An 18,032-nucleotide genomic window follows, 5' to 3' on the forward strand; every position below is an offset into this window, starting at 1 on the left:
GCAAATGCCTGGAGGAGGAGGACGAGGGGACAGGAATGCCCTCCCACCCCAGGAGGCCTGCTGCTCACCACAGTCACACTCCCACTGAACCCACCCTCCTGGGATGAAAGCCTTTGTTTCCCTGCACCCCAGGACAGTCTGGCAGAGTCGGAGTCCTGATCTCTACTCAGTGAGCCAGCGAGCTGCTTAAATACCAGAACCTGCTCTATGGCATATTTCCTCGTCTGTTGGCTGCTGCCGCCCTACAGACGGATGGCCTCAGGGTCTTTACCAGGGGAAGGGGCTGACTCCACCTCACAGCATGATGCTTACATACAAGGACACAGTCACGGTCTTCCTGTGCACGTGCTGTGCGACACCGGGCAAGCCGAGTCCACACACGCCAGAGGCCACAGCGCACCAGGCCGAGGCACGTGCTGGTGAGAACAGGGCACGATCCTGACAGCTGTGCCATGCCAGCTTCCGTTCTAGAAGGAGACCCTGCTGTCCATTACGTGTGCAGGTGGGGCGCACTCACAGTGAGCGCTCGTCTGTCGGGAAGCTGCCACAGCAATGGCCACGCAGTGGACAGGCTCCGGAGCTGGGAGGCCCCCCATCCCTGCCAAGGGACCGTGGGCCACTGTGTACCTTCTGCGGGGCTCAGCCGTCCTGCCTGGTACTAACGAGGCTGCCCAGGCGCTGCAACTGTGTGGGTCCCGCCCAAGGGAACTGAAGGACAGAGGAATCAAGACAGACTCTGCTCTGGAACAGGACCTACTCGTGCCTTCCCAAAGCAAAGCTCTCTAACTGCTTGAAATACGGAGTTACACGTGCTGCGAGGACAGAGTAAAGGTCAAGCTGTGCTACCTGCACAGGTGACGGGGACAGCTCGGGCGGCGACGCACGCCACTGTACACTGACCGACAGGAACTAGGACGTCTGCTCTTGGAAAATAACCAACCCTAGAAGACATCAGAATGCGCTGCCTCAGCTGAGAACACCAACCCCAGGGGCCTGGCAGGTCCCGTGGTCCCAGCGAGGAAATTCGTCCAGCTCGGGCTAAGTGAGTGGCTGCCACGGGGCCCCGCAGGCCCCACCGGTTCCCCTGACTTCCTCAATACGCTGCCTGCCTCCTTCAGGCTCAGGTGAGCTGCACGGATCACGCTGCGCCTCCTCTCATGCGGAACTGACGCCTTCTCGGCCCCCGCGTCGAGGGGCAAACACGTAACACGTCAGAGCAGGCAAACAACCAACGCGAGACTCTGGTCTCAAGCCCAGTTGCACTGCCCTGGGGTCACGGGAGGGGGTGACATCACCAGTGCTTCAGGAACTTTTAGTTCAAGACACTGTATGGCCATTAGTCCAGTTTCCTAAACATGACTTTCTCCCTGCTCCCCAACTCCCACAAACTTTTTTTTTTTTTTTTTTTTTTGGAAGGGAGGGAGGGGCAGAGGGAGACGGAGAATCCCGAGCAGACTCCACACCCAGCATGGAGCCCAACACAGGACTCGATCTCACGACCCCGAGACCACCACCTGAGCCAAAATCAAGAGTCAGACACCCAACTGACGGAGCCACCCAGGCGACCCCCACCCTCCCTGGCTCTGAGCAAGGGTAGAGGCCCTGGGGGACCAAGGGACACATGGCGCACAGAGGCACAGGTAGTGCTGGTGCTGGGGCCCGAGTCTTGGCCGGTTCGCTTGGATTCAGCAACTGCCACATGCGGTCCCAGCGAGGGACTCACATCAGGGGCAACCGGCAGGTCCGTGGTGTTTCCCTACGCGTCTCCATGTCTGGGAGACAGGAAACAGTACTTCTCAGCCACGGCTGCCTTGTGATTTCACTTCCGCATTAGAATGTACGGTTTCAGGGAACAGACCTCACCTCTCCTCCTCCACAGTGTGCGAGGACGAGGGCTGCACCAGGCCGGCTGGAGGTGCATGGAAAACCAAGCAGAGAGACGGGCTCCTGGAGGCCTGATGACCAGGATCAATTCCCCGTCACTCAGGGAACAGAGAAACCCCAGCTTCACGCGAACTAGGGCGAGCGGGGAGCAGACCATGTTCGCAGGCTGTAGGGCTGACCTGAAGCTCCGAGGGTACCTTCCAGCAAAGAAACCCCATGTCCGCTGTCCTTTTCCAGAGAAGTGACACTGAGGGGGCACCTGCAGAGCCCCAGTCGTCACGGCGGAAGGCTGGGCCTGGCTCCAGGCTCAGAGTCCCCAGCGAGCACAGACTGGTTCCAGGTGCCTAACAGGTGTGGCCTTACAGATACAATTACTAGAGACACGTTCTAGGAGCAGTCAGGGGCTCTGGCGTAACGACGAGGAAGAGCTGGGCCCTGCCAGACGCCCGCCCAGGTGAGGGAGCAGCTGATGGGGACCCAGAAACCAGAAAGACCAGTTCCAGTTCCAAGGCTGCCCGGGAAATACGGACAGTCAACAGCTCCACGGAATGGTGCCCCTCCCAGGCCAAGGAAGGTCCACTAACTGGGGCTTACCGGCAGTTACACAAAATGACACTAAAACGGAACAGAACTACCACAGTTGCGAGCTGCGGCCCGAGCCAACCTCAACTCCGCTTCGGCCAGGGCTTCGCCAGGGCGACTGCCCCACGGGCACGCAGAACCCCACACAGGGCGAGGGGAGCACCAGCAAACAGAACAGGAACAGACGCAGAGGTCAGGCTCCAGAGGCCTGCACACACTAGCAGGTCCCCTGGTCGCAGCGAGGCCCAAACAAAGGAACCCTCAAGGGACCCGCGTGAGCCTGGACGGGCAGGTGTGGGACCCATTCACGCCCGGCTGTCCTCAGCCCTCCAGAGTCGGGACACTTGGTGCGCCCTGGGGAGCAGAGGAACAACACAGCCAGGTCCGCCTGACCCACGCAGGAGCCTCTGAAAACCCAGTGGAGGTTCAACGTGTCAGGCTAGTCCCTGTGTGGGTGACACCTGTCACCAGGGCCCCTCACTGCGCACACGGCAGGAACTCTGAAAACAGCTGTCGACTATACACTCGAAACTACAGTCACAGTTCAATTAAAAAAAAAAAAAAGTCGTTGTGTTTACATGTACACAAATGACCATGTGTCAAGACCAGATTTCTCCTGACGCATGGGCAGGCGCAGGAAGAACCAACACTGTGCCGGTCACAACAGCAGGGCGGACCCTTCCGCGGCGCCTGTCTTGAGAGGCCAAGTGCATTCACACCCAGGGCCACATTCGTGTCCCATCACTGTGCGGGAGGAGCCCTCTGGACGCGGACAGACGCCTGCACAGAGAAGCAGGACGCGGGTGCTCCCGGCCCCAGGACTCTCGGCACAGGGTCTGGCACACGGCCCGCAGTAAACGTGGTCCCGTCCCGGCCGAGCTGCTGTGCTGCAATCCCAGGAGTGCCGGGTCAGCGGGTCTGGGGCTCGGAGCTCCAAGTGGCACAGTGCCGGCCACTCTCACGTGCTACCCCCCCAACACACACCCCAAGTTCAGAACTGACCATCCCACGCGGCAAACAAGAAAAACCACCTGTTTTCTGACGGCTTACAGAACGTGCCCGAGAGCAGAGCAAAGTGGACAAAGCCCGGCCAGGTGTAAAGCCGTGCCGACCAGAGCAAGTCCCGGTGCCCACGGGAGCCGCCATGGGAACCGCACGGCATGCGAGCGTCCTGGGGCGCGTGGCCTCCTGCTGCCATGGGCAAGCACACACGGACCACTGTCCTTACCCTGGCCCCTCTCCAGACTGAGCCACGGAACCCACAGGGCATCCCACACCACTCTACAGCTCCCGAGATGGGCTCAGTCGACCCCCCACCCGTCCGTCTCCCATCCTCCATCATTGCACATCAAAGCAGCATGGCTCCCTCTGCAGCCACCCGGTCAGACCCACACCCACCATGAGATTATACGATTCTACTCCCAAGTGTAAGATGTCAGAAAAAAACAGGTTAAAAAAATGATAAAATACCAATCTTTGCAAGAAAGACAGGAGGATAATATTTGAACTATCAGCCATAATTCCACCGTTCTCCTCCTGCCTGGCCCTCCGGTGACCTAAGACATCCCACAGTCGATACACATGCGCAACAGAGTAAAATCACCAAGTTCTGGCTTAGGAGTTTCAAAGTCTGGCCCCCGGGAGAACTTCAGAGGCTCAGATCCGCCACAGGCATGAAGCGTCGGAGCAAGAACGAGGAGACAGGACCCCTGGGTCAGGAAGACGAGGGGCACAGATGGCCCCCCGCACTCCCAGCACTGCACGAGCTCTAGCTGGCACCCACGTCCTGCGGGCTGGTACTGTGGGAGCAGGAAGGGGAGCAGGGGCACAATGCGGGACTGGGATATCTCAGGACACCCAGCCCCTCAACCCTGGGTATGCCTGGGCCAACCTGCGGAACGGGGTCTGAAAAAGAGAGGTAAGATGCAAATCATGTCCGGAGATTTGGTTCTGCTACAGAAAAACAAGTTTTTATTTGAAGATTCGTATTCATGAAGACAAAATACTCCTGTAAGCATTTTAGCCTAAACACACACGGTGACTGACCAAAGTGTGAAGCAGCTAGCCCCCGAGTGCTGACAACGTACAAAGATTCCACAGAAGTTACGAGACTCCGCTTCCACCCCAAGGAGCTGAGGACACACCTCACTCCACGCAAACAACCCCAGCTGAGGGGCTTTCCCAGAAAGTGCGGGTACCGGAGAAGATACGAGGGTGCGTGAAGCCCAGTGTCCGGTCTGGAAGAGCGCGAGCCCCAGGAGAGGGCCCGGGAGTCCTCCAGCAGAAGACAAGGGATGCTCACAGACACAGGAAGGGGACAGGCACTGAAGCAGAGCTGGTGACACTGGTGAGGCGTCCCTCAGCACGCAGGCAACTGCCCCATGCGGGTGTGGAGGAACACGTGCAGGTCCTTCCAGAAGGGAAGGAGTCCCTCCACAGAAGGCGTACGGAGGAGGCAGCGAGGCCATGGCCCAGCGTCAAAGCTCTGAGCGTCAGCCCTTCGCCTCTGCCCTGCGAGCGAGTGACCTGCCAGAGGCCAGTTTCGAAGTCCCAGGGAGGGGTTCCCAGGGAGAAGTGCAGTGACAGGGTATCAGGATGGCGTGGGGACAGCAGAGGACAAAGAGGGGGACTGAGGCCCAACTCAGCACAAAGCTTTTCCATTCTGAAGCCTCACAACTGTGAACAGCACCTGGACACACACACAGGAGGCTCCCCTGGGTGCGGCTGGCCTGGGCGTCAGTGCAGACCCACGGCCCCTCCCAGGCTCACACTGAGGCGGCTCGGTTCTGTTGCCGCTGCGGCCGGCCAGCGTTGACGGGCGAGCAAGCCTGCACACCCAGCAGCGTCACTGACAAAGGGGGCAGCAGCCCAGGTCTGGCCTGCTGTGCTCTGTGCCGCGACTCTGCCACGTGACTCCTGCAGCGCTCCTCAACGGCAAGTCAGCTGGGGGTCAACCGGCCGGGCACCCGGATCATTCTGGAGTCCGAGATCTCCCCTGAGAACTCCCGTGAGGCACCCATCTGCTGCCCTGAGCAGACCAACATGTCCTCACTGCTCATTGCTCCCAGAGCAACTTGGGGAGTGGCTGCGGGGCTCATCTAAGGGCGAGGGACAGAAGTGCAGGAAGGGCACCAGGCCCGTGGCCGAGTCACGACAGGCCTCTCCTCTTCTCCACAAACGTGCCTGTTCCCTAGAGCTCATATCCTCCGAACCGCGCCAGGGACACACGGTACGACGTGTGTCACCGTGAGCACAGGGCCACAGGCACGGGAAGTGACACCGGCATCAGCCGCCAGACCCGGGAGGGGCAGCTGGGCCCCCGAGAGCACGCTCTCTTCCTCGAAGGCACTCCATGACCTTCTGCCGGCCGCCGGGGGAGGAGCACGGCAAGGACCTGTGTGTGCGCGCAGACGAGACGGGGGGGGCCAGAGCCGTCTGCTGGACTTGACATGTTTGTCTCAATCCATCTGGGGCGTCTTCATCTTCTGTGCTTACAGATCAACCTCAAAAGTCTACCAAAAGTTTTGACAGATTCTACTTCTACTATCCATCCATTCATCAACTTTTTGAGTGTCTAACAGCAAACGATTTTTTCTAAATAACTCTACCAACACACATTTCCACGGTGCCGTATTTCTCTGGCTGTTTCAGTGGTTTCAGCAGTAAAACCTCATTCCGTGGGCTTTCCTTTGATGTGCTAGAGCAAACGTGATCTCAGGATGTCCTGGAAGCAATTTTGTCTCATCACCAGAATTTAAAGCGTTTGCTTTGGAAAGTGACGGTTCACCAACATGGGCAATATTGACTAAAGATCCTTTAACGGAAGATTTCTACATTTGCTTCTACACGTGCGGCCTCTACTCTCCCGGGAGGGAGGCCGTCTGGGGAGAAGAGACGAAGCCTGACATCACCTGACCGCGGCAGGCGCCCCGACCTCGGGCAAAGCACCCTGGACGGGAGCCCGTCAGCGGAGCCTGCCCGCACCGCCTCCAAGGTCCCGTGTGCTCCGGCTGCAGCTGACAAGCGTCTTCAGCGGCAAAGCTCACCGAGCACTTGACATTCGTGCAGCACCCAGCAGGCGACAGAGGACCCAACGAGGAGCAAGTCACCATCACCAACACCTGCTCCCAGACCCCAAATCCAGACTTCCTCATGGGTGGGCCGACTCCAGAGCTCAGTGGACCCTCAGCAGCCCTTCCGAGGGGTCTTGGCCAAGACACCAATCTTTGTCTTCATTTCCCTAACGACATAACAAGACAGAACTTTCGTTTCCCTCAAAAGAATGACATAAAAATTAACTCTAACGTTTATGAAGTCCTCCTAATTTCTCTAAGAAAAAAAAAAGAAGCAGCAGCCCAAACCCAAACGAAAGCACCCTATTTCTGGAAGGTATTTTTGCTGTTCTCACTCCTGAGTGAGCTCTAGGCCCAGCACGAAGGCCAGTGGGATGGTCTCTGTGCTTAGGACATGCACTGCCCAGGGACTTTCCAGCTCACAGGAAAGCCTACACACCGGCCTGCTCGTGTAAGCCGGGGCCAGCAGGCTTTTCTGCAAAGGGCCACAGGGTCTTACTTCTGGTGTTTGGGGGCCTTATGGTGTCTGTCACAGCTCTCAACTCTGCTGTCGCAGCGTCAACTTTATGGACTTGACAGCACGTCCACATGTCCTGAAAGAAGACTCTTCTCGGACTTTTCTCCTTACCAGTTAAAAATGTAAACCTTGTCCCGAGCTCACAGGCCGTTCAAAGATAGCTGACAGGCCAGCTCTGGCCTAAGGGCTGCGGTTGGCTAAGGCTGGGCGTGAGCCGTGGGCAGAATGAGAGCGCATTACAAGTTGGCAAGATAAAGATGTGATCTGGAGAGTCGATGGCACAGACCGACTCTGAACTCCTACCGGTGAGCTTCCCGGCTCCAGCTATCAGTGACTCTCCTGCTGTCCCTGCGGGGACCGTCGGAGCCGCGCGCTCACCCGGGGCCAGGGGAGCGAACCCGCCGTGTGAGCTCTGTGCCTGGACACACGTCCATGGCACCCACGCCCCAAGACAAGAGGCCCGCAGCACCGCTCCTTCTGTGGACTCAGGATCAGGAGTTACCTGGGTGTGTCAAACGTTCTCCCAAAAGCCTGCGATTCCAGGCTACTCCCCAACCGCGTGGCTAAGTCTCCAGCAAGCTCATGCTCCCCACGCTCCATGCGGAAGCCGCAAGCCCCCGGCTCTCGGAGCCCCACCCAGGCACCTGCACTCCTCTCTGGGGAACGGTGAGTGGGCTTCCCGATGGGTGCCGGCGGCCAAGGGCACGTGCAGGCAGCGGTGCGCCCCTCTGTCCCCAACACCCTGCCCGGAACAGGCCGTCACACAGAGCACAGATCGTGGCCAGGAGGACGCCACTCCTAACCTCCCCTTTCCAAGTCCACAAAACCCTCTGTTCTGAGGCAGGTGCGGACTCTGGTAAGAAGCCTGGTGAGTGGAGCTCGTCAGCCCTGTCATCTGACCGTGTGGCCGGCTCCCGCCACCCACAATGTGCCCATCAGACCGCAGGTCTCACCCTGGGAGTGCACCTTACCTTCCGCAGGTTAAGGACCTCTCCCCCCAAAAAAGTAACTGAATGCCACCCCCAACAGTCACGGAGAAGCTTTATTTTACCCTAACAATCTGGGCTCTTAACATGTCACCAATTGGTGGGACTTCCCTGAACCTCCACTTAATTTATTTTCCCTTAAGTGATCTGGGCTACATTCTTCCCAAAGACAGACCATCACCACGACCAAAGCAGGGAATTTCCTGCTCCTTGGCGGGAAACAGGTCCTTGGGTCCCTCAGTCAGCACTACTTCTGGGCAGCACGGCTGCGTCTGTCCCAAGTCCCTCCAGTAAACGGGGACCTCAGAAGCCTGTGTTCAGGAGTTACCCAGTGAGAGGCACGGTGGTTCCGACGGGGGTCAGTGTGTGTGTTTCCCCACAATCCTGGCCCACCCTGCTCTCCCTCCCAGGTCCGCAGCAGGTTCCTGCCCTGGGATCCCTCCGAGGGGGCTTGCGTTTCATGAACAGACACATCAAGGCCCTCGTCTTTGAGGATTCTCTCCTCTGTGGGTTTGTGGTCTGGCACCTGCTATCATTTAAAACACTACTTGCAAACTTTTCTCAGAAGAACGTTATTTGAGAACTAGGCACGAGATCAAAGGACAAAGTCAAAGATTCAACTCAGAATCAGAAAACCTCCTGCAGAAATGCTAAAATACTGTTATTTCTTTACTTGTATTCTGCTGGTTAAATATCAGACAGTGCTCCAGCAAGACGACACGGCCTCCGATTAAAATACAGAAAACACAGAGATAAGATCACACGTCGCAGACAAGCTCCACAAAACCCTAGTCGCCACCACGAAGCACTTCCCAAGCGTTTGCTGGCACTGTTGAAAGCCAGCTGCTGAGGGTTACAAACAAGGACACTTCCCAGCCTTCCAGAGCCTACAGTTGAGGCAGAGAAACCCATCTCTCCCATACAACACGAGCCACGTATGAGTGACGAAGACCTCCTCCAGCAAGAACAGTCTAGAAGGCCAGTTCTAGAAGGACATTTCTTTGGCCTGCCACCCTTGGTGAGTCCTGACGCTCAACCGAAACCCGTCTCCACATTCAGATGTAAACATCCAGACGGAAGTCTCCCATGAGCTTTGGCTTATCACATTTCAGTCTCGGAAAATCTGAGACACACTTAAGAGCTTCACAAAAACAAACACATGCATTCAACTCCACATGAACGAGGCCCCAGGTAGGAGCCGAGGGAGACAGGAAACGGTGTGGTGTTTGCCTTCCCAGCGGAGGAGGCAGAAACGGGATGGGCACAGAGCCCTCTCTCCCACGCCCTCCTTCTCTGCCACCTCTGCTCTACCCTCTGCTCTTTGCTTTGATGCTGTAAGTTGAAGGGTCCTAGCTTTGCTTTTCAGGCCAGGAGCTAATCACGTGAATCCCAGACCATTCCACGATCACCCACGCCCACGGGTGTACGGGAGCTGTGGCTTCCATGACTCTGGCTTGCCCGTCAGAGACTACGAGCCACAGCGGTTAAGTTACAAGTCACCAGCTACCCAGAGGGGGGCCCAGGGCAGACCACATGCCACAGCTGCCTCTCTGGCTCTGCTGGGAGCTCCAGGGAGGGGGGGCAGAGGCACAGGGGGCTCTGCAAAGGGGGTGTCGCCCCAAGGGCCGCACCTGCACAACCACTCTGCTCAGTCGAGCAGGCTCTAGTCATGTCGGCAGAGTGATGGGCGCTGAAAGCAAACGGGGGAAGAGCTCCGTCTCTCCCTCCAGGCGGGCCTCCATCTAGCAGAGGAGGGAGATCGTGAAAACCCCGTGCAGGACCCGCAGCTTTCCCACCACGAAAGCCTGCCTTGGGCCGCACTCCCCAATGACCGAGCCAGGTGCCAGAGTGAGGCCCGCACGTCTCTCTGGAAGAAGTCCCGCAACGGTTTCTTAACAGAGACAAACAAACAGCGTGCCACGGGCTCAGAAGGGGAGCGAACGCAGCACAAGACCCAGTGCTCGGTGGGGCTGGCAGCCGAGGGTTCCCTAACCTTTGCTTCGGTGACCGCGTGTCACACGGGCATGACTGCGCTACAGGGCCGAAGGTGAGGGGGCAGCGCAGACCCAGAGACGTGCTCCGTCCCGCAGAGAGCGTCCTCCGAAGGGCAAGACGGGCTGGGCGTGCCCACTGCGGAAGTGTTCGGTGTTTTCCAGGGGAGGGACACCGGACTCTATCCACGAGAGGACAGAGCCAGTCCAAGAGACCAAGTTTAAAACAAAGGATGAAGGTGAACACGAAGACAGAGGGAGGGGCCAGTCAGCACAGCAAAGGCCCAAGAAGGGCAGAGGGCGTGGCCTCCAGGCCTCACCAGAAGCCCCAGGGCGAGAGATGCCACCCGGCGCCTGCCGTGAACCGTACGGCCACACTAAGTAAAATCTTCCAAATCCTTTCAACAGTTTCTCGTCTTCGGTGATTAAACTACGGAAGCTGAAAACCTACATGCCACGCCAGGAGTTCCCGACGGCTCAGAGGCTACCAGCGCCTTGGAGGTTAAGGGCAGCTGTTCCCGCTCACACAACAGAGACCTGCCAGAAAGGGATGAAGAACGTGGTGTGGAGGAGCCAGGATGAGGGACCCTCACTGCGAGCGCCCCGTTCGGCTAGTGGGAACCACGGTCCCAGTGAAGGTGCCACTCAGGCGGCTGTAGGCCTGAACAAGAGAGACCGTAATAAAGTCAGGTCTTGCCTGAGGCCCTGGGGGATGGTCCACCCAGAAGCTGGTGCGGGCACGGACGCGGACTACCCCTCCCACTCCAGGACTGCGCGCAGAGCCCCCGTCTGAGACTCCCTGTCCACCACGGACCAAACTGTGCTCCCGCGTGCACACCGTGCCAGCGGTGCCGGTGTGAGGTCCGACTCACGGTGCGGAATGACACCACCACAGCGAGGGCCCCCCAAGAACTGTCCGTCCAACAGATCCTGAGACATCCTCACGGCGGCAACGAAATGTGATGCTTACAACATGTCACTTTCTGGGGGTACAGCTGGAATTTCAGAACAGCATCCTCCTTCCATCAACTCCTATTTCTTTCTTTTTATCCCCATCAAAGACGACCAGTGCTCTCCGACGAGTGGTGATAAGCACCAGACAAGGTAGCTCTGAAGACGCCGCCAGGGCGCTCAGACAGTGCTCCCCTAATCCCTGGCACAGAAGAGAGAAATCCAGAACATTCTAAACACAGGGAGCCTTCCATCAGGAAGGAGGCTGGAGTCAGAGCCAGGAGGGGGACCCAGCACAGCAGAGAAACTGCTGAGCAGAGAGACTAGGAAGGCTAGGCTCCGCCGAAAAATCACGGAAGGAGAGTTAAAGTTACCGCCCTGCTCGAGGCGGGGTGGGGCAGGGGGAAGCCAAGGGCCTCTGAGAGCAGGCACCCATCTGGCCCAGCAGTAGCAGGGTGACAACGCCAATACCTCCTATCTTCTAGAGGCAGCTGGGGCTATAACCTAGTATTAACAACTTTATTAACCTACTAATAACTGAAAATTCACTTTTTAAAATTGGTGTTGTTCCTACTCAATGCAAGCGGCCACCATCATCCTCAGTGCTGAAAGGCTGAGAGCTTTTCCTCGGAGATCAGGAACATGAAAGGATGTCCACTCTCGCCACGTCTACTCAACACAGCACCGGAAGTCCCAGCCACAGCAATCAGGCAGGGAAAAGAAATAAAAGGCATCCAAACTGAAAGGAAGAAGTAAAACTGTCGCTATCCTCAAATGACAAGATACTGTATGTAGAAAACCCTTAAAACTCCACCAAAAAAATGGTTAGAACTAATAAATAAATCCAATAAAGTTGTAGGATACATCAATACATGAAATCTGTTGCATTTTTAAAGTTTTTAAAAAATTATTATTATTTTAGAGAGTTTATTTATCAGAGACAGAGCACAAGAGAGGGAGCAGCAGCAGAGGGAGAAGTAGGCTCCCCGCTGAGCCAGGAGCCTGATGCAGGACTCGATCCCAGGACCCAAGGATCATGACCTGAGCACAGGCAGACGCCTAACTGACTGAATCACCCAGGGGCCCCAATCTGTTGCATTTCTATACACTAATAAGGAAACCAGAGAAATTAAGAGAACAATTCCATTTATAATCACATCAAAAAGAATATGATATGTAGGAATACATTTGACCAGGAAGGTGAAAAACCTGCACCATGAAAACTATAAAACACTGATGAAAGAAATGTCCAAACTATCCAAAGCCATCTACAGCTTCAATGTGATCTCTGTAAGAATTCTTAGGGCACTTTTCATAGAAATAGAACAAACAACCCTAACATGTGTACAGAACCACAAAGGCTCTGAATAGCCAGAGAGTCCCGAGGAAGGACAGAGCTGGAGGCATCAAGCTCCCTGATTTCCAAACTAGATTACAAAGCCACGGTCATCAACACAGTACGGTATTAGAATAAAAACAGACCCAAAAATCAATGGAACAGAAGAGAGAGCTCAAAAGCAAACCCTGCATATACGGTCAGTTAATTCCCACACTGATTTAGAAGGGCGTCACCAAAAAGGCAAAAGGGAAGTGTGGCCAGGATGCGGAGAAAGGGGAGCCCTCCTGCTCTACTGGTGGGAATGCAAACTGGTGCAGCTACTTCGGAAGGCAGCACGGAGGCTCCTCAAAAAACTAAAAATGGAACTACCATCCAGCAATCCCCCTTCTGGGCTGTATCTGAAGGAAGTTACGTCACTGTCTTCTGACAGACGTGAGCCCACGTTCGAGGCAGCCTTACTCCCAGCAGACAGGATATGAAAACACCCTAAGTGTCCATCAACTGAGGAACACATTTAAAAAATGTGACGTATACAACAGTGCAGAATTACCAGCCGTAAGAAAAGAGAGTGAAATCTTGCCAGTTGTGGTCGTGTGGATGGAACTTGAGGGCACTGGAGAAGGCACAGAGGGCCAGTGCTAACATGAGTAAGCCACGGCCGCGGTGCACGGCGTGGAGGCACAGGGGTAATACCGTGTTGCATACCTGGAAGTCGCTAAGAGCATAAACCTGGAGCTCACATCACAAGGAAAACCATCCCGTCACTGTCCGTCCGACAGGTACCAGCTAGACTGGCTGTGGCCCAGTTCACAATACATACAGACACGAATCACTATGCGGAGCGCCTCGGACTCACACAACGTGCGCCAATTACACCTCAATTAGAAAAGAATTAGCATTAGCCTAGCAATAACCCCAAATTCACTTTTTAAAATTGTGTCTTGCCAAAAGGAGGAAAAAAAGTCCACTTCTAAAAATAAATTTCTTGACTGTAACGTAATGACTGTTCACACACACACCATCTGCACTGGATTTAACTGCGCTGCTACAAGAATCAGCTCACGGAGTAAACGTGGCACGGAGGAGCTCTGAGATTAGATCGGAAGCTGTTTATAAATGAAATTTTTTTTTTCCGCTATAAAGACCAGTGAAAACTAATTCAATTAACTAGAATCTGTGGATAAAACTCATTACCATTATCCAATAGCATTTATAAAGCAAAGTCTTCAGTTTCCACAAACAACTGACCTGACCTTGGGTTTTCCTCTAGGAAACGGGTGGCCATAGCGCAGAGGAGCCTGGCTCAGCTGCCAATGGCTCGTTCATGAGATTCAAGGCATAAACACCCATGAGCGGCAACATCTGAATAAAAGTAACACAGGTGCGTAATCTCCATTACGGAACACTCCACAGGCAAGCCTCTGGGAGAGGACACACAGCGGGTGGGACGTGGCCCAGCCCCAAAGAGCGGTCACCAACGTCTGGAAGATGAGGCCCACAGACAAAACAGGCAGGACAGGATGTGTATGGGCCAAAACCACAAACATCAGAAAAAGGCGTCTTGTTTTCCTAAAGTCAGCGAGGCTTATAAGGGCTCACACCGACTATTCTGCTCACGTTACTAATTCTGAGACAGGATTAAGAACGACACAGTTCTGTCGTTCGGTGCTGGAATGAGGGGGCTCTTGTGGGCACGTGACTCAGCAGAGACCGAGGTCTAGAGGGCCACTCTCCAGAAACACAGGCTCTGCCAGAGCTTCAATAACCTGGCAAGACCCTGGGCTCCGCTGTGTGACAGATGAAGCCAACCACAGCGTAAGAACACCTCGAATACATGAGCTTTCTTATCTTCTCTGTGGAACACCAACCAAAACTTAGAAACCACAACAGAAGGAAAGGCTGGCAAGAGCACGGACCCTCTGGTCAGGCAGGGGTTGCCAGAACCGTGACAGTGCGTCAGGCCAGTACCTGCAGGTCCACAAGCTGCACCGTTGACTTTCCTTGGAGGCACAAGGCCTGAGCAATGAAAGCATGCAGATCCTCCAGGCAAAGAGTGTCCACCTGAAAGGGAGAAGAAAGAGAAGCAGCATGAACTTTGGGAAAAACACGACGCTCTGCACACGGGTCCGACAACTGAACACAGGCCCACACGGGGCAGGGGAGGAGGCAGAGGCGGAGGTCAGTGGCCTCTTTGTCCAGAGCCCACAGCCCATAATGGCCAGGGCCAAGCTGGACAGGGCCCTGGTTGCTCCAAAGCAAGGGGGGGAAGCTCTAGAATTCCTGGGAGGGGCCATGAGTCACAACCAAACCCAAGTCTTACAGCAACACAAGTGACTGCTCTGGGCACCAGATCCCAGAGCTGGCAACTCAGGGGTTTGCAGCGTGAGCTGGGATGATCAAAGCTGGGATAAGCTTCCGCCTTCGCCAGCCCTGGTGAAACCTGCAGACTCAGATCCCAGGACCCCCACATGTGAGACCCTCTGCTCTTCTACGGAATCAAGGAGTCCAACCAAAATGTGAGCAAGAACAAGGAGGGCAGGGATTTGGAGAGACAGATGGGGAAACTCTGGGTCTCGAGAAAACGATGGGAATGACAGGGCCTGGGAGTACCAGGGACAGCGGCTGCTCCAGGGGCCACCTCCTCCCAGGTTACCGGGTGGAGACTTTTCCGATCAGCCATCAAATGCTGCCAGCAGAGGAAAGCTCTGCAGTTCCCTTGCTCAGCATTTCCAACGCCATCGTGAGAATACGAGAACCTCTTTCTACAGAGGAACACATTCTGTGGCGAGCAGAGGCTTGAAGGGAAAAAAAAAATCAGGATGACAACCGCAAACCCAAGGGTAAGAATTCCGACTCTTCTCAGGGATAAAAGTGGCTAAAGTTTACTCCTGCTCTCCCCAGCCAGGACCCGCTGCCCTCTCCAGGAAAAGCAAATTATTTCTGGCGTTGGTCACCTCCACCCGGCGCAAGGCAGCAACCCCGTCACCACCCTGCCCTGCTCCATTCTGACGTACTTATTGCCTTTGTATAAAGGACAGCTGGAACTATTTCAGGGAATAACAAACAAGTCCACAGATGTGTAGTACTCATGACCAAGCGAAAAGGACCCCAGTCTACAGAAGCCAGACTAAGCAGAGAACACGTTTTTTAATCCCATTAAAGCCCCATCGCTCTCCGTGTGGACTGGTTTTGTGGGAATGTGATTCTACTTCTTGCCATGAGCGACTCTGGAAGAAGGGTGATTTTAAAGCACCAGCTTAAAGAGAGAGGCATCCCACAGACCGTCGCTCTCACAGGTGACCCACCTCTGCGGTGACAGATCGAGACCACAGAGGCGAGGGACACGGGCTCGTTGAGCATTTCACAGAATGGACATTACTCTTTAAAGCACCTGCTCAACTAGAGATTATAAAAACTATGTGGCTCGCTCTGATACAAACTCACCCTTCCTGAGAAAGTTCTCAGATAAGCCCTCAATAAAAAGTGTTATTGTCGACCTGGAGCCTAGGAGAGCACGTCCTCTCTCCACAGGTTCTGTTCCCCATGTCGCACAACGGAACGTCTAACTTAAGCGTAATCACAGAAAAGTAGACTTTTGTAAATTTACCTTTTCAGCCCTACGAAACCCTAAGAGAAATTCACCCTGTGAGTAATATGACAGTGCCTTTTTCATCTCAGAGAGGTCACTGATGTGTCCACTCGCTGTTTTTCAGTTTCAAAAAGCTCCAATTCAAATATGCTCTTTAAGTCTGCCCCGTGCTGACTCACACCAGAGATTCTTAGTGAAGGTCATCATTGCTGACGTCTGCGGGAAGCTGCTGTTCCGAGGTCTGGACACAGTCACCTGCACCAGTGACAAGCGCAGAGCCGTGAGGAGTGACTGTCAGCAGGTACGACCCTCTGACTGGAAGACTAAGTCAAAATGTGTGTTCAAGGAATGGCTGTTCGTGTGCACAGACAACATGGAGAAGAAAACACACGTGTTTTTCTGGAGGAGAAACCTCAGCTCCAGGTTATCCACCATTCCCAACCCCCGCGACGGCCTCTCTCAGCCACAATGGGTAGAAAATACTGACTGATACGTGCTTGAGTGTTTAGTAAATGATATCAAAAGAAAGGCAGTTTTACACTTAAAAATCCATCTTCTATTCAATTATATTGCTAAGTCTGGTACCAGTAACGAAACGTTCTCCTCAAAACAGTGACGCCTAAGCTGAAGTTTACACCACGGCAAAGCGAAACCCGTCACGAAGCAATAAAACCTTGAAGTCATTTAGCCACATTTTTACAAAATGCAAAACGCAGAACTAGCTACAGACGGGCAGGGCTGAAAGAAAAGGACAATTTAGAAATGGAAAAGAACAATCAGTACGAAGCTCCTTGAGATTAATTCCACGATGAGAGTGAGTTTTCTTAGACAACCAATACTTCATAAAGTGAATTCAGGCCTGAAAAACAGTCACGTATATCTCTACTCCAGGCAAATGGAAATTTGGTGTTTATGCCAAAGGAGCGCCAAGATCCACCACAGAGAGAGGCCAGGGTAGAAGGCAGGACAGTTCAAAAGCATCGAGAGGACAGGTCTAGACAGGCTGGAGAAAGGGAGACGTGGATGCAAAGGACTTTTTTTTTATTGTTGTGACAAATGTGAGACAAAATCATTTAAAAAATAATAGAGCGAAGGAAAGGAAGTGGGAGGAAAGGGGCTGGAAGAGGAGTGGTCCGGCCCCTCTCTGCCGGAGGTGTCCGAACACTGCCCCGCGCACGGACAACTATTACAAAGACAAACACTCTCATGGGCCTTTGTAATTTCCACACGTAACCGAGGTGTAGAACTAATGAAACCGAAAGTGCCTAACTTGTTGAGGGACAGCAGTCAGGGCCTCGCACAGCATTTGTCACGTGAGGCCTGCAACCCCGGGTTAGACAGGCAAGGAAGACACAGACCGTGACAATGACGGCCCCCGCGGACATTTTACTGGGCACGTCTGCGAAGCACGCCCCATGCTTCCCACAACGCGATGCCCGAATAACCTCAGGAGGCACCCACTGCCTTGCCCTAGACTGGGGAGTGGAGGGAAATGCTCAGTAAACACTGCGAGAGCAGTGACCATGGAAGGCACCGGCCTCCTCACCACAACACCGGGGCCCTGGCAGGAGCAGCCTCCGGACGCCGGCGGCACCAGGGCAGGCAGCGCACGGCTCAGAGCACGCTTCTGCGCATGGGTCCCACGCCTCTGCCCCGTAGACGTGTGTCACGAGCCTCCTCTTCCGACACAGGCGTCCAGCGAGTGTGGACAGGGAGCCCGTCCCAGTTCGACAGCTGCGAGGGGCAGGTCCTGGGCAGGAGGACACGGGGATGCGCCCACGGCCAGGCCCCCGCGCGCCACACCGCACACAGGTGAGGGCAGGCGTGAGGCGCCGGTGCGGCACCTGGACAAGGGCTGCGGGTACCTGCACGAAGAGGTAGATCAAGAGGCAGCACAGTGCCTTGAAGGGGTCTTCCACCGCCTGCAGCTCTTCTCTGGAGGAGGAGAGGTCGAAACAGCCGAGGAGGGCGTCCAAGCGCCGGCCCTGTACTCCTGGCTCCTGGGTCAGCCACAGCGATTTCAAATTAGGTGTGCCCCCTAGTTTAAAAAAAGAAGAAGCAGCAGCAGCAGCCCATTTACCATTATTCTTTGCACCAGCAAGTTATAAACATGCTTCTTG

The 18,032-nt window shown here is 55.0% G+C and overlaps 1 protein-coding gene across 3 annotated transcripts in view; it reads right to left on the reverse strand.

Annotated features, from left to right (window-relative positions):
- The window catches only part of LOC111158645 (family with sequence similarity 120B), an 81,135-nt gene that overhangs the window by 36,095 nt on the left and 27,008 nt on the right, over positions 1-18,032 (reverse strand). For all 3 annotated transcript variants that reach the window (XM_022520821.1, XM_022520822.1, XM_022520823.1), the window contains exons 4-5: positions 17,778-17,950; positions 14,292-14,384 (exon numbers count right to left, since the gene is read on the reverse strand). In XM_022520821.1, the coding sequence (XP_022376529.1) occupies positions 14,292-14,384; positions 17,778-17,950 (266 nt within the window). The remainder of the gene's footprint in view (positions 1-14,291; positions 14,385-17,777; positions 17,951-18,032) is intronic.

Source organism: Enhydra lutris, unplaced genomic scaffold (assembly GCF_002288905.1).
Source record: "Enhydra lutris kenyoni isolate GAN:26980312 unplaced genomic scaffold, ASM228890v2 scaffoldscaffold62, whole genome shotgun sequence".
NCBI lineage: Eukaryota > Metazoa > Chordata > Mammalia > Carnivora > Mustelidae > Enhydra > Enhydra lutris.